The 24,817-nt window shown below is 46.2% G+C and overlaps 1 protein-coding gene across 5 annotated transcripts in view; it reads left to right on the forward strand.

Annotated features, from left to right (window-relative positions):
* The first annotated feature begins 335 nt into the window (after positions 1-335).
* The window catches only part of PHACTR2 (phosphatase and actin regulator 2), a 292,400-nt gene continuing 267,918 nt past the window's right edge, over positions 336-24,817 (forward strand). For 2 of the 5 annotated variants that reach the window (XM_055135559.1, XM_055135560.1), the window contains exon 1: positions 339-647. In XM_055135559.1, the coding sequence (XP_054991534.1) occupies positions 485-647 (163 nt within the window). In that variant the 5' untranslated portion in view covers positions 339-484. Of the gene's footprint in view, positions 648-24,817 lie in introns of all 5 variants that reach the window. The other 3 variants (XM_055135556.1, XM_055135562.1, XM_055135561.1) reach the window with 3 other exon arrangements.

Raw genomic sequence — 24,817 nt, forward strand, 5'->3', positions numbered from 1 at the left:
CAGGATTCCAAGATCTGCAAACGCCGCGTCTGGCTGCACCCGCGTTTCCTCTCTGAACGCTGGGCGTGCCGGTGACAGTTCCATCCCCCTGGAGACACGGAGACGGGGCAGGGGGGGGGTGTTGTGTGTGCCAGGGGTGGTCCACGGCATCCCCGGGAAGCCAGCGCCGCTAACCTTGGCCTTGGCATCGCCTCGGCGGCTCCTCGGCTCCGGGCGGGGTCCCCCGGAAAGCGTCGGGCCGCGGTCGCCGTCGCCGCCGCCGCTGCCGCCGCCGCCCCCCGGCCCTGGGCTGTGCCCGGGCCCCGGGGGAAGCGGGGCGGGGGCGGAGCAGCCGGGCAGGTTGGCGGGCACCGAGGGCGGCCCAGCGCCCGGCCCTGCGGCTGCCGCCGGCGGAGCGCGAGCCGGGCTGTAGGCGGCTCCTTCCTGTGCAAACTTTTCGCTCTCTTCCTCCCGCCGCCCCGCGCCGGCCGCCCGCGGGAGCCCCATGGCCACGGCCGCGGGGAGCCCCGAGGAGCCCCCGGCCGAGCCCCCCGCGCTCGCCCCGCGCCGCCCGCCCGGGGACCCGAGCCCCCGCGGCCGCTCCCAGAGCGACCTGTCGTCGTGCTCCAGCCGGGGCCGCCCGCTCCGCGTCCACATCTCGGGCTCAGGTAAGGCCGGCCGGGCTGGGGGGTGGGGGTGGGGGCGCGGGCTCAGCACCCCGCCCACCCACCCACCTACGCGGCGTTCCCCCCCCCCACCCACCCCCGGCTGCATCCGAGATGCCCAGCCCCGGCCCGGGCCCCGCGGGGCCACTCGGCCTCGCCCGCCGCCCAGGGGCACCTCGTGCGCGCTTGGGTCCCCTCCCCGGGGTGGGGAACCGGGGTCCCTGCGGGGCTCGGGACCCCTCCGGCACCCGGGGGAGCTGCGCAGCTGCCCGCGGCGGTGAAACCTGCAGGTGGTTGCAGGGCTGGGCCGGGCTCCCGGTGCCCTCCCCAGCTGCGCCCGGCTGCGTCCGGCCAAAGCCCACAGCCCCCCGCGGCTCCCCTCAGCGCCAGGTGCACGGGCGGCGCACGTGGGGGGAGCTACGGTAACGCAACCCCTGCCCTCCCCCACCCCCCGCATCCCGGGGTTCAGGTGGGGTGTTGCCCACGCCGTGCGTGCCTCGCCCCTTTCTTTCCTGGTCTCTCGGAGCTCGGTTATTTCAAGCGGAAGAGAGAAAGTGGGGGCCTCCACGCGACCGTGGGGACGAAGCTGTTCATCACTGTAAAATGCGTTTGAACAGAGCATCAGCCGAAGGTCTGCAGAGGTCTGTTGTTGGTGTGTTTTTATTTTAAAGCCCCCCCCCCTCCCCGGCACCAGGCGAGTTAAGTTTCCAGGGAGAGTTTTCTGTTTCCCAGTCTGGCCAGGACGCATGGGCGCTGGGAGCAGGAACGGAGGAGGTCGTGCAAACAGCAGAGGGACCCCGGGGCCTCCACTTGTCCCTGCCCTTTCCAGGTTCTGCTCTGGGGCCGGCCTCCTTTAATTGAATTTTTTGCATCCTAGTCAGCCAAGTCGCTTGTGCCTTAAGCTGTTTTCCTCTCAAGAAGGGTACATCTCCTTTTACTCCCTGTCGCTCTCCGAGTCCTCGTTCTTGTCGGTCTCTCTTTGCGACCCAGACGTGTGTTTCACAGCTACCAAAATACTGTTGACCTGGGTTTTGCAAGTCACTTCAATAAAGGTGGTCAGAGGTGTTGAAGACAGGTCTTGGGAGGCAGGCCACGGGATGGGCGGAAGGTTCTTCTGCCCAATTCCAACTGTAAAAAGAATCGAATGGGTATGTTCTACCTCCTCATTTTTGTGTCATAGCCAAACTGAACTTGACCCGTAAATAATCTTTGTCGATTTGCGCAAAGATCATCCCAGTGCTCTACAGAGACCGCTGCAGATTAGTTTAGTTGTCACGAGGGTTAAATAAGCTGAATTTATAGCTCAATTTTTCACTTTTTTCATTATTATTATTATTATTATTACTTTGTTTTTGAGGACACTTGGTGGTGCTCAGGCCTTACTTCCGGTTCTGCACTCAGGGATCACTTCTAAAGGGGTTTGGGGGACCATATGGGATGCCGGGATCAAATCAGGGTCAGTGGTATGCAAAGCAAACGCCCTACCTGCAGCCCTCATCTTTCTTTTTTTGTAGATAAAAATAAAGACCCAGAGCCCAAGGGCAGTAAAATACTGTGAAATGCATGTATGCAGAGTATCTGTACTGTACTGTGCTTCAGTCTGGGAACTGAGCCTTCAGCTTCTCCTTCTCTTTATTCTTTCAGCCAGGACTCAGGGGCCCAGGGTCCATCCCAGGTGGTCCTTGGCCAAGTGGGCAGGGGAAGGCAGTGTTCCAGTCTGGTGATGTGGTGCTACTCAGGTCCAGTGGTGCTCAGGACCAGGATGGTATCTGGAAGTGCCACATCTGGGTGGGTGGGTGAGGGCGTCATGTAGTGCCAGGGATCACACTTGGGTCCTTGCGCCTACCTCTGGTCCCTAAGTTATCTTCCTGGCCTGAAGCCTTAGGTTTCTTTCAGAGCAGGCGAAATGTGACAGGGACTCCCTATGTTTCTTAAGAGGCAGAGAGAAAACAGAATGAACTGGTCCCTTACTGACACACCAGGGATTGCATCAGAATCCTGTGGCCTCTGCAGCTGTGCTGATGGATGGATGGATGGGTGGCAGGATGGATGGATGAATGGATGGCAGGATGGATGGATGGATGGATGGATGGATGGATGGATGGCAGATGGACAGACAGACAGATGAATGGGTGGATGATGGATGGACGGACAGGCAGAAGAATGAATGGAAGGAGGGAGATAACAGCATGTTGTTGGGCCATAATGGGAGGGTCGCATTGTTTCAGGAGGATGTGCCCTGGCCAGGCCCTTCACAGTATCTCTGGGGACACACATAGTGCAGCCTTTAGAGCTAGGCCAGCGTGGACCTTGTTGAATCTGAAGCAGTGACCTCTTGCTGATGCCAGGCCCTGTCCAGACCTGTACTGTCCCCATCTGTGTTTCAGGACATCGTGGTTTTTTTTTTTGTGTGTGTGTGTGTGTGTGTGTGTGTGTGTGCATTCTTGTTTGAGATACTTTAATCTCTGAAACTGATTTTTGAGGTTGGTGACACATAGGAGCTCCTAGAGGAGATAAAAACAACAGAACAGTTCCTAACTGGGGCCCACTGCACCAGGTCCTGCCTGACGGGGCTGTGGATAGCCTGAGTAGCAGGGGAGTGAGCGTGCAGTTAAATTAGAGAACACTGTCCTATGATACTTCTGTGGACGTGCTTGCTGCCAGGGTTGCTACCTGTGATGCCGTGACCAGGGTTGGCCCAGAGAAACATTGAAGAATCTGTTTTCATACTTTCTCATATCCTTGATGGTACATTCTTTTTTTTGTTTCACTTTTGTTTGGGGGGCAAACCTGCTGCTCTGGGGCTACTCCCCATTATGTGCTTGAGGGTCACTCAATTTTGAGGGACTGTAGAATTCTGGGAACTGAATGTAGAGCCTCACATATGCAACCCTTCTTTGGTTTGTTTGTTTGTTTGTTTGATTTTGAGGCCACAGCTGGCTGTGCTTAGGGCTTTCTCCTGGCTCTGTGCTCAGCGATCACTCCTGGCAGACTCAGGGAACATATGGTGTGCCAGGGATCGAACCCTGGTCGGTCACATGCAAGGGAAGGGCCCTATCAGCTTTCCCCTCTCTTTGCCCCCCTACCCTGCTGCCCCACCTACCAGTTTCCCTCTCTCTTTGCCCCCTCCACCACTGCCCCACTCTCCCTCCCCCTTTTATTTTGAGTTTTATAACTGTAGTGCTCAGGGGCTATCCCAAGCTCATGCTCATGGTTTCTTTTCTGGATGTGCTTGGGGACCTGAGACCCCTGCATGCATGCAAAGCCTCACTCCAGCCCACACTGGAGTCCAGTTCTTATTGATAAGTTTTTCCTAAAGGTTCATTTCTAATACGTCAGTGTCACCCTTTGCAAAGCTGTAGAGCTGGAGGGACAAGACTGGAAGGTTCTCTCCCTAAACTGTCAACAAAGACCTTCACTCCCAAACTGTAGCTCTCCCTCCCGCTGCCGCCATGGCGACACTCCCACCTTTCTCTCCACCCTTTTTCCCCCACAGGAATAAGCAGAGTTTGAAATTTGGCCTCTGACTTTCTGCAACGACAGCAAAAATACAACTACAGCCCAGTACGGAGGTCGTTAGCAAAGACCGAGTTACCCTGTATGCTAGCCCTGTGTCCATGCCATGGTGTTATCACAGAGACCTCACGTTCCTTTGAGCTCTGGCTTTATTGCTAGATAAATAAGGGAGGGGGCAGTGACTTCCAAGCAGTTGTTAGAAGGTCTAGGGGATGTGTCCCAGTGATTCTTAACCAGACTGGTCCCTCAGGCCAGGCAGTGCTGGGGATAACCAGGGACACTAGGGTGGCCTCCTGGGAACATGGGGGTGGGGGACACCAACAGGAGTTTGCTATCTTCTCTCTCTTTTTCACGTGCTTTAGACTTCAGAGAACAGAGTCTTGGAAGCCCCTTCACGAAGGAGGGTGTGAGTGAGTGCGTGCCTTGGCGCCCAGAGGCTGCCCTCTTTGAGACCCTCTCAGTATTCCGCATCGCTTTGCTGTGAACGGTGAGAGTGGACAGATTGCGGCTTCCTTGTGTCCATCACTCTTGGTTTGTTAGTTGCTGAGCTAACTAACAAAAATTGATCAGAAGCAATTGTCGTGCAGGTCTGTCCCCACGGCTGCTGTCTGAGACCAGGGTGGGGGAGCCCTTGCTTCACCCCCACTTTGTCAGGACTCCTGGAGCACCTCTCATGCCCTCTAAGATGACAACTTGCGGTTCTTCTCCCAAACATCACACCGTGCCCAGGTCCTCAGGGCGGCTCCAAACACAGTCCTTGTTATCCTGGAAAGCAAAGAAGCTTCCACACCATCCCCTCCTAGGAAAGCCCCTCCTAGGAAGGTGTGACCTGTCCTGTCCAGTGGACAAGCCTTGGAGCTCAGACTTAGTGAAACTCTGGTTCCTTCTAGGAAGGTGTGACCTGTCCTGTCCAGTGGACAAGCCTTGGAGCTCAGACTTAGTGAAACTCTGGTTCTTCTTTCAAGCCCTTTCACCCAGCACTTGCTCCTCTCTGTCTGCGCATGGAGCAGCTTTCTAATTTGAGTGGATTCTCTGCCTCACAGATACGCCCACAGCCACACTGCTGGTCAGCCTTTCTGGCCCCCATCTACCCCCTAGCAACCTTCCCTTTACTACCTTGTCTCTCTGACCTGCTGCTTACCCACAAAAATGGCCCCTTCTTACTTCAGATCCCCTGGAAACAAATCTTTATTGTTCGAGGCCCCCTTTTCCTAACAGGTCACAGGTTGATTTTTGGTCTTTGACCAACATGGCTGCGGAGACAGGTCTGAGGCCAGGCAGTTTGCATTCATTCATTGAACTAGTAGTTTTATTTTTTTAACAGTGGTTATGGATGTTCAGACGGGAGGATGTTCAGGTGTGGTTATGCTACTGTGGGGGGAAGCCTGTAAGGAGAGGGCACACTCAGAAAGTGTGTGGTCGTTTGGATACAGCAATACCGGTGAGTGACAATGCAAGTCTAGTGACACAAGCCATTGTTATGTGTCAGGCGTTATGCTCAAGAAGGTGACTGATGCGCATTGTCCTTGAGTTCAGAGGATGCACAGGCAGCTAATTAGACCTACATTGCATAAGCTCTACTTTGCATCAGTTCAGTGGTGGCACTGAGACAGATGGTCAAACGGTGGATTTATTTGGCAATAATCAAAGGGAGTGCACTTTGGAAGGGAGTCTATTTTGATTTTTCCACTCCTTCCAAATGGCAAAAAAAAAAAAAATTCATTTGTTAAATACAGGGGCTGCCAAGAGAGCCTCACAGCCTACCTGGAGGCAGGGCGGGGAAGAAAGACAGAAAAATGAATTGACCACTACAGTGTAATAAAGTAGGAGCTATGACAAGTGCCTTGGCCAGGAGACTCAGCTACAGGAAATGACTTGGTGGGGGGGGGGTTGGTTAGGAAGGGCTTCCCAGAGGAGGTGAAACCTGGGCTACCTTCATGAGAGAGGAGGAGGAGGATGGAGTTGGATGGAGAGGCAGAGTGTTTGGGGATGGAGGAATAGTGCATGCACAAGCAGCAAGGCCAGAAACAGGCGCGTGAGCACACACACACACACACACACACACACACACACACACACACACACCACACAGCAGGTTGACCCTCGGGAGGGTTGTAGTAGGAGTGTGGAGAAAAGGGAGATCAACTTACAGGTCAGGGCCCAAATGTTAGAGGTTTCTGTATGGGAACATTTCCCGGGAGACAGCATCAATGACATCTGGATGGTGTTCCCAGGTTTGAAGCCAGTGGAGTCTGCGAATACTCTGTAGGGGCGTGAGGGGACAGCAGTGGCATGAGCACAGACAAGTGTGTTTTGAGACAGAATTTGGGTTATTTTCTGTGTGATCTTGGACAATGCACTCCCCCCCACCCCCCCTGCTGCTTGGCTGCGGTCTACATGGCCTGGAAATGATTAGTAACAATAACACCTCGGTCATAGGATCCTTGGGAGACTGGAAGGTGTGAAAAGTGTGAACAGTGCTTTTGAACTTCAAAGTTCCTTGGCAATGGTGGCACCTCTTGTGTACTTCTGTTGCAGGATTTGCGATGGTAGATTCAAGCTGTGTGAGGCTGTCTCCTTCCTCCCCCTGTAAAATCCTTGAAAATAGAAAAGTGTGCTTGATTTTTGTTTTCCCCATGCGTAATTCAGGCCTGGGTACATAGGAGATGCTCCTTAGATAGAGTTATAGAATGAATGCCTGCATTACGTTAAAAGTATAAAATTTTTGTTGTTGGAGGGGCACAATCCTGAGGTGCTCAAGGCTTATTCCTGGCTCTGCACTCCTTGGAATCACTCCTTGGAATGTTCCAGGAGCCCTATGGGGAGCTGGAGATTAAACCCAGATTGGCCAGCTGCAAGGCAATACTGTACTACCTCCAGCCTACCTGCAGTACTATCTCCAGCCCTAAGTCACTTAGTTGACATTATGCATCTACAAAATGAAAATGAAGCAACATTATTTTGAAAATAGACAATGCAAATTGAGTAGAAACTCTGCTCTGCATGTTTAAAGTTGAAAAAGTAATCCAAGTGTTTTTGAAGAACTGCTCTTAAACATATCACTTGCACTTCCTGGGGTATAGTGGGCAAACCACATTTGCAATATCTGTAGAAGTTTGTGAAAGGGAAGTGGTGTCCAACTGCCCAGCCCTCCGCTGATGATGGAGTGTTCAAGCCCAGTTGCTGCACTGCTAGGAATGCAAGACTGGGTGTTCATGGGAATGGAAACGGATGCAAGAGGAATTGGAAGTCGCTTTGGATAAGAGCTGTGTGCTCTTTACCAGGTAAAGAAATAAACATGGCAACCTCTCAGTGCCTGTATTGCCCATAATGCCATAATTCCCCAGAGGGGAGAGAGAAACAGAGAGAGAGAGAGACAGATACAGAGAGAGATAGAGTCTGCCATAGAGATAGGCTTGGGGGAGAATCGCGGGAGGAAAATGGGGACCATTGGTGGTAGGAATTGTACACTGGTAGGGGGATGGATGTTGGAACACTGTATGACAGAAACCCAACCATGGTCATCTTTGTAATTCTATATCTCATAGTGATTTGGGGCTGGAGCAATAGCACAGCGGGTAGGACGTTTGCCTTGCACATGGCAGACCTGGGTTCGATTCCCAGCATCCCATAAGGTCCCCCAAGCACCGCCAGGAGTAATTTCTGAGTGCATGAGCCAGGGATAACCCCTGTGCATCGCTGGGTGTTACCCAAAAAGCAAAAAATAAAAATAAATAAATAAATAATATATCTCATAGTGATTCAATTTAAGAATAAAAGTGCTAAAAATAATTTTTAAAAATGAAGAATTGGAAGTGAAGGCTTATGCTAGTTTAGCCACACTATCACATTTCATCTTTTTAGCAACCCTGAAACCTAGTGATGTGTCAGACCTTTTGTTAGCTAGGGACCATGGCTTCAGAGAGATGGAGCAACCCAGTCAAATCTCGCATGCAGAAGCAGAAGCACTGCTCAAGTCTTTGGGTTTCAAAGCTTTTTGCTTTCCACACTACCTTTGTGTACGCATCACCCCTTATGGAAAACAACTCATCTGTGTCCCTCCCAGCAGGAGGAAACCAACTTGTTTTATTACTCTGCAAGTACTATTCTGAGAGAGATTATCAGAATAAACATCTATTTGTAAAAAGGGTCGTGTTTGGCCCCAGCCAACTGTCTATTTTACCTGACACCTGAACTTTCTGCTGCAACCACTGGCATCCTAGGAACCACTTATTCATGGGCTAGGTCACTCAATTTTTCCTCAGTGAAGTGCATTTCTTTCTCTTATTTATTTATCTTTATCTAAAATGACTTGGTTTTGTAGGCATGTGTCTAATTCATGCATAAGAATCAAGCTCAAAGTTAGAAATGAAGTTTCAGGTAGGATGACAACAAGGAAGAAACTCTGAAGGAGCGTTAGTATTTTTAAAATACCATGCTGAGTGACTCATTATCTTTGATCACACTACTTGAGATTTTCAGAGAAGTGGGTTGTATGAGCTTGCCTTACAAAAGGTTTCTGAGATCTTGCATACTCTGCGGCCTATTGGCAAAAAAGTTGACATTTATATTCCTTACATTGCAGTTTCTCGACACTATGTGAAGGCTTGAGAAAAGCCTTGCTTACCCCTCATAACAGGAAGAAACTTCTGACAAAGAGAAGGACATGCCTATATCCGGGACTTAGTCCTGTGGTGAGGGCAGGGATATCATAGGATTGATGCTTCAATTTTGCTTCAATTTTGGACCAATAACCTACATATTTCAAGTGTGTCACTTGATTCAGCACACCGATATTGATAATACTTCACTAATTGAGCGGGGGAGGACTACTTCCCAGGGCTCTGGGATCATTCCTGACTTTGTGCTTGGGGGTGCTCCTGGCGGTGCTCATAGGACCATGCTGTGCTGGGGATTGAACCTGTAACTTGAGAGTATTAAGGACATGCTCCAGCCCCCTCAGCTCCCTTCCTTGATGCCTCTAATCATCACTGTTGGTCTGGAATCTTTGGTTGTCACATATAAGTTAAGCTACCTGAACGTTTGGCATATCTTCTGTAGAGGCAATCCTATAAAATAAATCATCATCATCATCATCATCATCATCATCATCATCATCATCATCATCATCCCATTGGTCATCGAATTTCTCGAGTGGTCTCAGCAACCTCTCCATTCGTCCTATCCCTGAGATCTTAGAAGCCTATCTCTACTCAGCCTTCCCAACGATGCCGCATTGGAGGCTCTTTCAGGGTCATGGGAATGAGACCCAGCTTGTTACTGGCTTTAGCATATGAATACATCATGGGAAGCTTGCAAGGCTCTCCCATGTGGGCAGGAAACTCTCAGTAGCTTGACAGTTTCTCCCAGAAGGAGAAGTAGGATATAAGATATTGCTTCTGGGAGCTTGCTTTTAAGTCTCTGGATGTTGGCCGTTGATGGGAGTACACACACCTTCATGCGTGAGGCTTGTTCGAATGTGTGGAGAGGGGCCTTGAGCATGGCTATGGCTAGGTTCCGGAGGTCTTCGGCTGCCAAGAGCTCTGCTCGGGGTGTGGAGGGGAGCTAGAGCCCATCCCCTCCGAGGGGCCCCGGGGAAGACAGCCAGGCATGTGGGCAAGAGACTCTCTGACATATAAAATAAAAAATATAGATTTTATTTTATGGATATAAAATAAATATATCCATAAATATATCATTTCTATTAGAAATAATTAAATAGCCTCAACATAGAAGCCTCTCCTGAAGGCTGCGGTGCATTTTGAATCTGTGATTTCTGCTCCAGATGCAGCTATGAAAAGTGAGAGAAAGATGTGACGAGGAATGTGATTGAATACATGTAATAGAGCTTATATCTTTCAAATGAATGTTATCTTTTAGAGTTGTCATTTCAGAAGACTACGTTCATATTCAAGTTATGTTCTTAACTGGGTAAAACTTTTACACAAAAGTTTGTGACTTTAGTATTTGATCCCTGTTTTTTATTCACAGTCCTTGATTTTAGCACAGTTACGGTTCTTTTGAAAATTCACATCTACTTTTCAGAGATGTACATTTACTACTATGGGGGGAGATTTGAAAATGTAATCTTGAAATGGATTAAATAATGGGAAAATTGTGGGACTCTGTCTCCAGCATATTTCTCTTGGTGGAAGTAGCAATATTTGGACAGAGTCATTTGCATTATAGTATAGTAATTACTTGGGTCATAAAAATACATAGCTTTGATTTGCTGAATAACATTTTCTAACCAAGGTAGGTCAGGTTGGGCTTTTAACAGTGACTATGACAAATAATAAATGGTTTAAAAGTGTCACCGTGACATTTGTGGGAAGGGAAACATAAAATGAATATGATTACTAAGAGGTAGTATGGGTTTGAGCAAAGTAAAGAAATGTCCTTTGCCAATAATAGAAACCCCCACATTTCAGTGTAAGTAGTTCTAAAAAGTAAAGATATAAGAGCATACCAAAAGCAAAAGGCACCATTTCTCCATCTTTCTATTGCCTTTTATTTCTAGAGATAGATCTGTCACTTGTCTTTCAGTGTACATTTTGCTTCATCCATTCACCCACCCCACACCTCAACCAACTACTCATTAATTCAATCTATCCACCAATCCATCCATCCACCATCCATTCATCCATCTATCCACCGACATCTATCTTCCATTCCTCCATCCATCCACCAACCCATCCATCAATCAACCATTTATCATCCTCCATCCATCCATCCATCCATTCATCGATTCTTCTATCCTTCCATCTCATGGTCACTTCAGTATTCCCAAAGGTGTTTGTCTTCAGTTTAAGCTGGTAGAAACTGCTCAGTGTCCATAAGTCCTAATTCTAGATGCCCCAACTAGATGGAGTAGACAATATTTCAGCCACATACATTCAAATGGAACAAATAAGGTGACTTTGGTGTGTGTTTGTTGTTAAGAAAAGGTCAGTTTTTAGCTCAGAGATGGGAAACTGAGAAAATACATCCAAAATCCTATTTGCCCAGCGTACCAGGTGATGGGCAAGGTAAAGAATTCCTTGGCAGCTGGGAAACAAAAGTCTAACTGAGAAAATGGTAGACCAGTTCATGTAACAGAGAAGAAAATATCAGGAAGCAAATTTATGGAAAATAAGAAAACATTTGCCTTTAATGTATATTCTATGACACAAGTTTTTTGGTAAAGATGAAAGATTTATACGATCTGAACAGAAATCAGAGTATAGTTTGGTGTTTTGTAATTATAAGGAAAGAAGCAAAGAGTATGGTTTTCTTAGGGAACAATAATAATAACAAGGATAATGGAAGTCATTGGCTAGGTAAAGAGACATGTTGGAGAATTAGGTGATAAGGGAGATCTTATGGCTTTAGAAGTATAAGAATATGGAGTAGTAGACTAGGCTATGAAGATAGAAGTTTTCTCTTTTCTTAATTTACAGGCTACTTTCCCACAGTTCCACACTGGCTCTAGGATGTGTATTACCATGGTGCCACGGGGCACTATCTTTGTCCATTTCTGCTTCAATGCCCAACTATCATCCTCTCCTTCCTTTGAGACCATTAATAGTGGGGCAGACCTATGCGTCTTTCCAAATGGCACATGTGCTAGTTCCAAATGGAACTAGGTTTAACCCTGCCTCTGTGAGGCTCATGAGACTGAGCCTGGGGCCTGGGGTCTGTTCAAGGTGTCAGTGACATTTCCCCAGCCTTATCTGATTAAACCTTTCTCAGCAAGTGTTCAATTTTCTCATTATGTCCCATCAAGATTGGTACTTTACCCTGGGGTACCCACCCTCTGAGTGGCTGCCCAGTTTCTGGAGGGCTGAGATTTGCAAGATGCCTGTGGCTTGAATCAGCGGCAAGATGGGCTTGTTCTCCCAGGTCTAGGAATATACCAGACGGATGTGTAACTGCCAAGCAACTGCAGGAGGAGAAGGAAGTGTTCTGAATTTGCTGGGACCACAGACTGTGTGGTACATCAAAACCTGCGTGGAACTATTACCAACTCACCTCCACCTCAGGCTGCCTAGCTGCTACACCCATTTTTCTTCTGTATTTGCTACTTCATGTGGTTTTTAAAAAATTTTTTAAATGTTTTTTCCCTGTAGTTTTTAGGTACTGTGATTTGCAATTTTTCAAAAAAAAAGTGATTCACCCTGAGGTACACATTTATAAAGTTATGATGGGGTTTCAGTCATACAGTGATCTAACACCCCTCGCTCCACCAGTGTTCATTCCCCACCACTAATGACCCTAGTTTCACTCCTGCCACCCCCCCATCCCAGCCCACTCTCCCCCAGTCTGCCTGTATGGCTCTATGGCAGGCACTTTCCTTCTCTCTCTCTCTCTCTCTCTCTCTCTCTCTCTCTCTCTCTCTCTCTCTCTCTCTCTCTCTTTCCCTCTCTCTCTCCTCTCTCCTCTCTCTCTCTTTATCTCTCTCTTTTTCCTTTTAGGCATTATAGTTTGCAATACAGATACTGACAGGTTATCATGTTTGTTCCTTTTCCTAGTTTCAGCACGAAGTTTCTGTCCAGAGTGATCATTTCCAACTCTCTTTGTCATAGTGGTCCCTTCTCCATATCAGCTTCCCTTTCCCCCCAGCACTTGAGGCAGGCTTCCAATCCTCCTTGATTGTTTCAATCAGACATCACCCCAATACTGGTCTCACCACCAAAGAACCTCCTTCTGTCCACTAATGTCCCCAGGACCTCTCCGTTTCCCCATATGAGCTCAATTCTGTAGAGCAACTCTCCAGTTTTGATGCCTGTGGCCCTTCACTTTTTCTTATTATGTTTTTAATATCCCACATATGAGACAAATTTTTCTTGTTGGTGTTGTAAGAGGACATGACAACTACACACATATATGAATAAAGCTGAATTCTTAAAAATCCACAAAATAGTAATCAATAATAAGGTGATAATTTTTCCAACAATTATAATTTTTTCTTATTTTATAGACATATACATTAAAAAATCAATAATATGGGTACTGAAATGATGGGCTGGAGCGATAGCACAGTGGTTGGGCTTTTGCCTTTCACGCGGCCAATCCATGTTCGATTCCTCCGCCCCTCTCGGAGAGCCCAGCAAACTACTGAGAGTATGGAGCCCGCACAGCAGAGCCTGGCAAGCTACCCTTGCGTATTGGATATGCCAAAAACAGTAACAATAAGTCTCTCAATGAGAGACGTTACTGGTGCCCACTCCAACAAATTGATGAGCAACGGGATGACAGTGACAGTGACTGAAATGATAGGGTGCTTGCCTGGCATGAGGCCAATCTCTAATCCCTGGCACCACATATGCTCCCCTGGGCCCTACTAGGAGTGATTCTTGAGTGCAGAGCCAGAAGCAAGCCCTGAGTTCTGTCAGGTGTAGCCCCCCACCAATACAACAAAACAAGAGTATAAATAATTCTATGATTATAAAATTTTGTATTTACATGAAAGAGATAAATCTTACAAATATACAATTTAGTGGCAGGGAGTCTCTTGTCCCCATGACTGGCTGTCTTCCCTGGGGCCCCTTGGAGGGGGTGGGCTTCAGTTTCCCTCCCCTCCCCGAGCAGAGTTCCCATGGCCGAAGACCTCCAGATCCTAGCCTCAGCCTTGCTCAAGGCCCCACTTCACACGTTTGGATGAGCCTCACACATGAAGGAACCTGCAGAGGAACCCAGCTGTGTGGGCTGAGACCTCCAAGCCTGCTCAGATCGGGGCTGGGCCTCTTCCGCCCAGATTCTCCATTTTCCAGTACCTAGGTGGTCACACCCAGGGTTTGCCCCCTGCACCGTGTAATTCCACCAATGGCCAACATCCAGAGACTATAAAACCAAGCTCCCGGAAGAGCAACCACATAGCAGCTGTGTGATATCTTATAGCCTAGTTCTTCCTCTAGGAGAACCTGGCAAGCTACTGAGAGTTTCCTGCCCACATGGGACAGCCTTGCAAACTCCCCATGGCATATTCATATGCCAAAACCAGTAACAATGATGGATCTCATTCCCTTGACCCTGAAAGAGCCTCCAATGTGGCACCATTGGAAAGGACGAGTAAAGAGAGGCTGCTAAAATCTTAGGGCTAGGATGAATGAAGATGTTACTGAGACCGCTCAAGAAATTCGATGATCAATGGGATGATGATGATGATGATGATGATGATGATGATGATGATGATGATACAATTTAGCAAGAATGAGGAGAGGAAACATTTTTTTTTTAATTTAAAGAAAACCAGAATTTCACATGTCTGCTTTAACTCTTGCTCATTGGACATTCTTCCTCTACATTCCCAGACTTGTTTGGCTTACAGCCCCCTTTTCAGACAAAAACTATTTAGTGGTCTCCTGGAAATTTAATTTCTTTACGCCAACAACCAACTCCTTATATTTACACCTATGGCCATTGCTGCCACCACTGAATTGATGCAGTGCCTCCTGTGAGGTAGTATGTCACTTTGGAAAATTGCTCTAAGTCTTGTGCTTGATGCTCTTTTTTTCTTTTTCTTTTCCCTTCAGGTACTCACCTTTGTGAAAGTATTGCTGGGGACAGGCCATGGGGGTGGAGATGTCTCGATATGATTCAGCCTATCCCTGTATCCCATCAAAGAAGCCCTCCATTCCAGGATGTGGTTTTCAGCTTTTGCCACCTTGCTGCTCTGCTAATAGACAACAAAGACAGTCCCCAAAGGATGATGAGTCAGCCACATCAGAAAGTGTCAGGTCTATCATAGTCTGCTAGGTGGCTATTTGGGTGATGCTTGACTGCATCAGTGGACTGCTCAAATCCACACAAACTGCCTGTTAACCAATACTCTTGTTCTGATTTCACACTGATCTTGTCAACAGTCTATTATTAGGGCATTTTTGATGTTTCTTTTTTTTTAGGTTATACTTAGTGGTGCTTAGGGCTTACTCCTGCCTCTGCTGTCCTTAGGGATCCCACCTGGAATACTTGGGGGACCATAGGAGGTGCCAGAGATCGAGCCTGGGTTGGCTGCATCCAAGGCAAACACCCGACCTGCTGTACTATCGCTGCAGCCCAAATATAGCATCTGTTAAATGTTGCTATGCTGATCCCCTGGGGAACTTACTGCAATTTGGGAGTAGAGATAAACTTCTGTGCTTCCTAACAGGCTTCTTGTTTCTGCTCATGCTGCTGGTTCATCCACTGCACTCTGCAGAGTGAACTTCTATGGATAGTGTGTGTTGGGTTTGTCAACTGTTTCAAGTGTGGATTCCTTGTAACACAATGTACCTCAAAATTCCATCCATGGAAACTTCCATTGTGCTTTTAAGTCTACACTTGCTTTCCTGTTTGAACAGACTTACCTTGTATTATTTATAGTTGGTGGAAGCTCTGAAAGATTTAGAAAGAGGGAGCCTTTAGAACTTCCACCTACACAGTATATTTTGCTTCAAGAGAGCTCGTGTGAACTGGCTCACTAGTGTCTAGAGTGTTTTCCGATGGTAGAGTTAGGAGGTGGAAGTTGACTTATTTTTCACTGCAGATTTGGTTCTATTTTTACTATGGTTTGGAGTAATCTCCCAAGCAGTACTTAGGGGGTCCTGGGGCCCCTTCTGGGGCGGAGAGTTCAATGTGACAGCCTGAGGATATGGGGCTGTTTGGGACCACGTGGTACCAGGAATTGAACTGGAGTCAGCCACATTTATGACATACACCTTAATCCCTGTACCCTTTCTCTCTCGCTCCTATCCTCACTAAATTTAAGTTCTATTTTTACTAAGGTTTTACTAAAATATTTTGTTCCCTGAAAACTCAAAACCCAAATCTGTTTTTTTTTTTTGGTTTGTTTGTTTTTGGACATTACCAAAACGAAGGAAGGATGAGCATAAAAGACAAATCAGTGCTTTTGACACAGCTTAGAATTATGAAACCTATTTATTTATTTGTTTTGTAGTTTCTGAGATCTATACATGCAAGTACACATACACACACAAACTCATGTGCATGCATACATGTACTCATAGTGCATACACTACTGAGCCATATCATCTTTGGCCCAATTGTGGAACATTTAAAATTATTTATTCTTTAGCATCTGTAATGCCTTTTGCAGAGTGGCAAAGAGAGAGGTTGTAGGATTTGGAGGTGAAATTTCCCACTCCCTAGATCAAAGTTACGGTCATGGAAATGGAGAAGAGAGACCCTAGGAGTGATGACCTGATGCATCTGGTCAGCTGGTTCTCCTTCCAGAAAGACTGAAGATGCTTGGGACACCTGGGTATCTGCCATGATTATCCCCAGTAATCCTGAGAATGCGGGCAAATGGGTAAGTCTGAAGCATAATAAGGAAGCTATGTGTGCTTTGTCAGTTGAGATTGATGCTAAGATGTTCCCTGAAAGAAAGATAAAAACAGGAAGAGGCTTTAAATGGTGAACTTTGGCCAATGGTGTCAATCATGTGACAGTGCTATTGCCAGGATATTATCAGGATTTTCTTATGGAACTACTTCATTCAGCAAAACTTCATGCAGTAAAGTAGAACTTTCCATATAGGTTTGGACTGTTTTCCGTTCCAAGAATAGCCTTTGAATATTGCATATCACTCTTAGTAGTTATTAATAAACCTTTGTGGGATGAGATAGATAGGATTTGGGTTTGCTAGCTACCTATAAATGATAAGAAGCAACAATTTAAATATATATATATTTTTAAAAATTGGAGAAGAGGACTGGAGCAATAGCACAGCAGGTAGGGTGTTTGCCTTGCACACGGCCAACCCAGGTCCGATTCCCAGCATCCCATATGATCCCCCGAGCACCACCAGGGGTAATTCCTGAGTGCAGAGCCAGGAGTAACCCCTGTGCATCTCCAGGTGTGACCCAAAAAGCAAAAAAAAAAAATTGGAGAAAATATAGTAAAGGAAGTTAACGTTATTCAAATCACTTAAGAGACCCAAACAAATTTACTTTAAGGACATCTTTGGAATCCCTCTGAAGGAAATTACTACTAGAATTGCTTACCAAAGTACTTTCAATCAAGTTTTGGCAGTGGAGAACCAGGGAGGCCCTGGTGGAATTGGAGTTAAGAAAATACAGAAAATGAAGAGTGTGGAGTGGTGAAAATAATATTAACACCAACAAGAGGGGTTTGGCACTTTGGTGGTAGTTGTGGCTCAGTGACATTGTACACCCCAAAAGCATAAACATTAAAATTATTGGGGCCAGAGAGATGGCACAGTGGTTAGGGCACTTAACTTGTATGCAACCTACCCAAGTTTGAATTCCTGACACTGCATATAGTTCCCCAAGCCCTGCCAGAGTGATTCCTGAACACAGAGTCAGATGTAAACCCTGACTATTTACCTGAATAAGCCCAAATTAACCTTGTCCCCCTCAGCTAAAACTATTATATACCTTGTTACTTCAATAACTAAACAATAATAATCTGTCACTGTCATCCCGTTGCTCATCAGTTTGCTTGAGCGGGCACCAGTAAGGTCTCCATCGTGAGACTTGTTGTTACTGTTTTTGACATATGCCATACAGTTTTTGAATATGCCACAGGTAGCTTGCCAGGCTCTGCCATGCAGGCGAGATTCTCTCAGTAGCTTGCCAGGCTCTCGATAGGGGTGGAGGAAACAATAAGAATAAGCCATAATAATCTTCTGGGGCTGGAGTGATAGCACAGCAGGTAGGGCATTTGCCTTGCACGAGGCCGACCCACCTTCGATTCTTCCGCCTCTCTCAGAGAGCCTGGCAAGCTACCGAGAGCATCTCTCCCGCACAACAGAGCCTGGCAAGCTACCCATGGCGTATTCGATATGCCAAAACCAGTAACAAGAAGTCTCACAATGGAGACGTTACTGGTGCCCACTCGAGCAAATTGATGAGCAACAGGATGACAGTGATACAGTGAATAATCTTATGAAGAAGTGAACACTTTTTGCATCTTTCAGTGATCTTTCATTTATGTGAAATTCCATACCTGGTTATCTATGTTTATGGAGGATATGAAGCATGTAGCAGAAGGTACTCTATTAGGATTTACATAAAGAAATCCAATTGTATGAATGGAACCGAATCATGAACAACTTGTGAATGTATAATCTTATAGTGATTCAATAATAAAATAAAATAAAATAAAATATTTAGGGGCTCCAGAGACAATTGGTCAGCATACTAAAGTGGCAGGCTACAAAACTAGTGCACCACATTCTGTTGTGTCTCTATAGGCAAAGAAATAGAAGAGGAAAATTTTCCATTTAAAATTTCCTGAGAAGCCTGTCTCAAGTACTGGGAGAGAAGATGATTGGGATAAAGAAGGGAGAATTATGACAAAGAGAATTAGAAATGATCACTCTGGATAGGAACTGCATACTGAAACTAGGTAAAGGAACACACATGATAACTTTTCAGTATTTGTATTGCAGACAATAGTGTCCAGAAGGAGAGAGACAGAGACAGAAACAGACAGAGACAGACAGACAGAGAGAGGGAGAGACAGAGAAAGAGAGACAGAGAGACAGAGAGAGAAAGAAGGAAAGTGTCTGCTATAGAGCCATAGAGGTGGGCTGGGGGAGGGTGGGTAGGAGGGAAACTGGGGACATTGGTGGTGGGAAATGGACACTGGTGAAGGAGGGGTATTGGATTGTTGTATGACTGAAACCCCATCATGAACAACTTTGTAACTGTGTATCTCATGGTGAATCAATTAAAAAATAAACATTTAAAAATAAACTTAAAAAAATAAAATTTAATAAAATTTCCTCAGAAAAAAGCATCTAGGATAAAAGTTGTTCAAAACTGGTAAAAGATGTGTATTTTGAAAATTCTAAAACTTAGTAAAAGTAATTTTTTAAAGATGCAAGAAGGGAAAAGATATCTGTGTTTAAATGTTGGAAGAATTGAACATGGTTTAAAATGACCATCCTGACCAAGTACGTGTACTGACTCAATGCAATCACTATCAAAACTGCAATAATATTCTTTGAGGACATTAGAACAAGGAACCACTAAGACCTTGAAAAAAAATTCAAGTTTGGAGATTGGCGTGATGTATGTGATACTCAACTACCTGTCACTTTCCCAGTATTTAAAGAGTAAAGAGAGCCATATTCCATTCAAAAGTTTATACTTGCTTATCTCTGCCTAGGGCTGGAGCGATAGCATAGCGGGTTGGGCGTCTTTGGGCGTCTGCCTTGCATGCGGCCGACCCGGGTTCGATTCCTCTGTCCCTCTCAAAGAGCCTGGCAAGCTACTGAGAGTATCCCGCCCGCAGGGCAGAGCCTGGCGAGCTACCTGTGGTGTATTTGATATACCAAAAACAGTAACAACAAGTTTCACAATGGAGACTTATTGGTACCCGCTCGAGCAAATCGATAAGCAATGGGATGACAGTGGCAGTGATACAGTGATCTCTGCTGGGAGGCTTGATGGAGGGACACAAGCCTTATTGTGTGATTGTTGAGCAGTCAACAGTGCTGAACAAGTATTGCCCAAGTCTCTGCTTTGTGACAGGAAGAAAAGCAAAGCAAAATTCAGCTCATGGAGCCTGTATTATAGTGGAAAGTAAAGATGAAACCAGATAACTGGGTAGAAAGGGAAGGTCAGAAATTTAGTATTGCAAGTCACGGTGCCCAAAAGGGGAACACACACACACACACACACACACACACACACACACACACACACACACACACACACACACAGAGAGCCTGCCATGGAGACAGGCTGCTGGGGTGGGGGGTTATGGGAGGGAAACTGGTGACACTGGTGCTGGAAAATGTCCATACACCCTAGTGGAGGAATGGGTGTTGGAACACGGTATGACGGAAACCTGACCAGCCTAATCATGAACAGCCTAATCATGATTAGGCGCTCCTAATCATGAATCATCAAAAGCTGTTTAATCTAGCTCACAGTGATCAAAAAAAGAAAGTATTTAATCCGTAGTATGCTTCTGCAAGAGAAAAGAGAAACCAGTGGGAACTGAACTAAACTTTTGCTGGAAGAGACGGGCATATGTACAGGAAACCATGGGCTTGCAGGGAGACGGGTGTTTGCAACTTGTATTTATCAGAGTTAGGTCCTACCCTCCCACAGAAGATGGGCGGCTGGAGCCCTCTCTCCTGTGTAGGTTGTAACAAGTAACATTTTCTTTTGGAAGCCTTGAGTTTTCTCTGCTGGGCGCTCCCCAGGGGTCGGGATCATCCTAAGGATACAGCCTTGAGCAATTAGAAATTGTTCATTCAAACTCTCACAGGCCAAGTTTGAGGCGTAGGTAAGAAGAAGCCTCAGTGGATCCTGGGCTGGAGTTTGTTTTCAACAAGAATCTATGTCTGAAGAGAAAGAGAGAGAGAGAATAAGCAAAGCATTGAAAAGAATGAGTGGTTAGTAAAATGTGGGGAGGGAAACCAGGCATTTTGGGGGAAGAAGTGTTGAAACGACAGTTTTCGACATGGAAGTCAAAGCAAGCCTCTCCAACAAAGCAGAGACGTGTCCGAGCGAAACTTGCAGACAGCTGAGGATAGTGATTCCACAGGAAAGCAAAGGTGAAGGCTTGTAGCAGGGGTGTTTTCTGTCAGAGAAGGGTGGAATGATGTAGGGAGGACTGCAGGATGGGAGCTAAGAGAGGTAATGGGGGTCCTAGGCCTCTGTGGGGCATTCTGGTGGTGCTGAGAGACATGGAAATAGGTGGAGGACTTTGGGCAGAGGGTCATCGTGTTCTTGGAGCGGGTTAATGTTTTGAAATGTCTATATCACCTTAAGAATGACTTCATCGGGAGCTGGTACAGGGGCTATGGCACATACCTTGTGTGCAGCCGACCCTGGTTCAATCCCTGGTTCAATCCCACGTGGGCACCACGTGGTCGCCAGAGCTCTGATGGCCAAGGACTTTCACATTGACTGCCCGCCCAGCCGTCTCTGTGAGTGCTCCCCAGCCTCCTGAGCACTGCCTGGGAAACTTCCTCAGCATTCTCCGTCCCCCTCCCGACCCCTCCCCCTCAACATGAATGAATCCACAGGTATAGCAGAGATCTGTGTGACCTCTTCCTTCCCACTTCCTGTAGTGAATGGAAGCAGTCAGCAAATTTTTGTGGACTTGAATGTTAGTATTAGGTGGACCTACCTATGCTAATAGCTTTTAGAGTGTTTTCCTGTCAACTCGAACAACTCACAATGAAATTGAAGAGTAATTGAAACAGCAATTTTTCACTTTCCCAGCTTTGATAGACTCAATTTGTATTTTCCCCATCATTGATAGAGTATCTGTACACAGACATTTTTATTCTATGGTGGGGGAGGTCTTGGGGCCACACCTTGCAGTGCTCAGAGGTTACTCCTGACTCTCTGCTCAGTGATCACTACTGGCGGAGCTCGGGGGACCATATGGGATGTTGTACCTGGAGAGCAAACCTGGATCAAGGCAAGAAACCTACCTGTTGTACTCTTGCTCTAGCCCCCTAAATGAATATATTTGTAAAAGTTGAAGGTCCAGCTAATGCTGCTGCATATATATATGTATATATATGTTTATTTATTTATTTATTGCTTTTTGGGTCACACCTGGTGATGCACAGGGGTTACTCCTGGCTCTGCACTCAGGAATTACTCCTGGCGGTGCTCAGGGGACCATATGGGATGCTGGGAATCGAACCCGGGTCGGCTGCGTGTAAGGCAAACGCCCTACCCGCTGTGCTATTGCTCCAGCCCCAACTGCTACATATTTTAAATGAAAAGTAATTCTTAACAGTCTCCAACCTAACTTGTCTTTACAGCTAACCCACAGCTCTTTAACTTGTTTCCTTTCAAGCCAGTTCTGTGAAAAACAGAAACATAGGAATGAATTCTCTTCTCTCTGTAGATTTGGGTTGATGGCATGTGTAGTCTTACAAACTACATTGTTTACTCAAAGCGTTCTTAAACATCCTTACGGCAGCATGCATGGTTCTGCTTCATTCATTTTAAAGGTTGCAAAATATTTAGTCTAGATATGCCAGATTTGGGGCTGGAGTGATAGCACAGCAGGTAGGGTGTTTGCCTCGCATGCGGCTGACCTGGGTTCGATTCCTCCATCCCTCTCAGAGAGCCCGGCAAGCTACCGAGAGTATCCCGCCCACATGGCAGAGCCTGGCAAGCTACCCATGGCGTATTCGATATGCCAAAAACAGTAACAAGTCTCACAATGGAGACCTTACTGGTGCCCACTCGAGCAAATCAATGAGCAACGGGATGACAGTGATACAGTGACACAGTGAGATATGCCAGATTTTATACTCCCTTGTTGATAAGTATTCTGTTTTCTTTTTTTTTTCTTTTTGGGTCACACCCGGGGATGCACAGGGGTCATTCCTGGCTCTGCACTCAGGAATTACTCCTGGTGGTGCCCGGGGGACCATATAGAATGCTGGGAATTGAACCTGGGTCAGCTGCATGCAAGGCAAATGCCCTACTCGCTGTGCTATCTCGCTAGCCCCTTCTGTTTTCTTTTGATTTAATTCTTAACATTTATATATTCTTAAAATTTATATATATTTATATATTTAATTCTTAATATATATAAATACATATTTATATACTTAATTCCTAAAATTTATATATATTTATATATTTATGATTATTGTTGGGGGGGTGGTTTGGGGCCATCCATGGAGGTGTCGGAGATGGAAGCGGGGCTCAGCTTCATGCAGAGCAGTCCATAATCACCTCTCTGGACACTGTTTTTGCAGCTTTAAAAATTGTCTTTAGACAAGATCATACAGTTTTACAATACTTATAAATCTTATAAGTGTTAGCATTTGCTGCATGAAATACTATAATTTTTATAAAAAAACACTTAAGGCAGGTTTTTTGTAGTTTGCACATGAAAAATTAGAGTGATCCAAGCTAAAAGGAAATCTACTTTTCATCTGAAATACATATTCCATTTTGTCCTAAAGTTTTTTTTTAATTGTTTTATTGAATCACCGTGTGGAAAGTTACAAAGCTTTCAGGCTTAAGTCTCAGTTATACAATGCTCAAACACCCATCCCTTCACCAGTGCACATTTTCCACCACCAAGTATCATGGTATACCTCCCCCCAACCCTGCCCCCCAGTCCCCGCCTGTGTAGCTGATAAATTTCACTTTACTTTTCTCTTTACTTTGATTTTATTCAATATTTCAACAAAAAACTCACTATTATTGTTTGGAGTTTCCCCCTGCCCACAAAGTCAAACCTGTTGAAAGGAAGCATTTGATAATTTGTTTTCCATTGCTGACATTGAAGAGATATGCGGTCACATGGCCATGATAGCGGCCGTGATAGCGGACGCGCGGTTTTGGATTTCTGTATTTTAGTCACTAAGTCCAGGGAAATTTCTGCCAGAAATTGCATCACTGCAAGCTCATACCTCCCTTCTGTGGTCATCAAAAAATGGCGGCCGGGGCTCAGTTTACAGTCTAGAGACATTTCTGCAAGAAGCTGCTGGTGCCCAAAGTAGTTTAGCTGGCCTCTGGGGCCAGGGTCGTGCAGCAGCGGAAAGCTGTCCTAAAGTTTTGATATTGAAATATTTCATGAAACTTTGACATATGGGTCTTTTCTGCATGTTTGTCAGTTTTCCTTCCTTCCTTCCTTCCTTCCTTCCTTCCTTCCTTCCTTCCTTCCTTCCTTCCTTCCTTCCTTCCTTCCTTCCTTTTCTCCTTCCTTCCTTCCTTCCTTCCTTCCTTCCTTCCTTCCTTCCTTCCTTCCTTCCTTCCTTCCTTCCTTCCTTCCTTTTTTCCTTCCTTCCTTTTTTCCTTCCTTCCTTCCTTCCTTCCTTCCTTCCTTCCTTTTTTCCTTCCTTCCTTCCTTCCTTCCTTCCTTCCTTCCTTCCTTCCTTCCTTCCTTCCTTCCTTCCTTTTTTCCTTCCTTCCTTCCTTCCTTCCTTCCTTCCTTCCTTCCTTCCTTCCTTCCTTCCTTCCTTCCTTCCTTCCTTTCTATTTTTTTTGTGGGGAGACTTACACTCCTCTTTGTGGGAGGCTTATTCCATGCACTGCACTCAGGGATCATTCCTGGTGGGGCCTGGGGACCATACTGGGTGCTAGGATTAAACTAGGTTGCCTGCTTGCTGTGCTGTCTCTCTGGCTCCCACCTTTTGGGGGGAGTTGGGGTCACACCCAGTGGTTCTCAGGGCTTACTCTTTGCTCTGTGCTCAGGGTTCACTCCTGGTGGTGCTTGGGGGGTTGGGGACCATATTCGATGTGCCAGAGATGGAACCTGGCTTGACTGTGTGCCCTCACCTCTGTCCACTCTCTCCTGCCCATGTGGCTGTACTTTCATGAGGATATTCAGAATTTCCCTCTAACTTTATAGAGCTAAAACTGAGATATACTAGATCATGAGTTTCAGAAATGAAGTAGGTACTGCTGTGTGTACGTCCACACATCTGTCCAAAATGACACTTCTAGCTGTGCGGGGTGTCTGTTTATCTATACCCTTGCCAGGACAGAAGCCACAAAAAAACTGATTTGAATCCTGTCTCTCACTTAACATTTATCTGCCAATTTGGGGACTCAGAAAGTATTTTATATTATTAGTCCTTTGCATGTTCCCTCTGTGGTCTTTCTTATACATATCCTTTGTCCATTTTCCTGTTGCTTTCTTTTCCTATCTCCGGGTGTGTTGTGTGTATGGAACCTCTGTTGTGTATGTTAGATGAACTTTCTGCCGTCCGC

Source organism: Sorex araneus, chromosome 4 (assembly GCF_027595985.1).
Source record: "Sorex araneus isolate mSorAra2 chromosome 4, mSorAra2.pri, whole genome shotgun sequence".
Classification (NCBI taxonomy): Eukaryota; Metazoa; Chordata; class Mammalia; order Eulipotyphla; family Soricidae; genus Sorex; species Sorex araneus.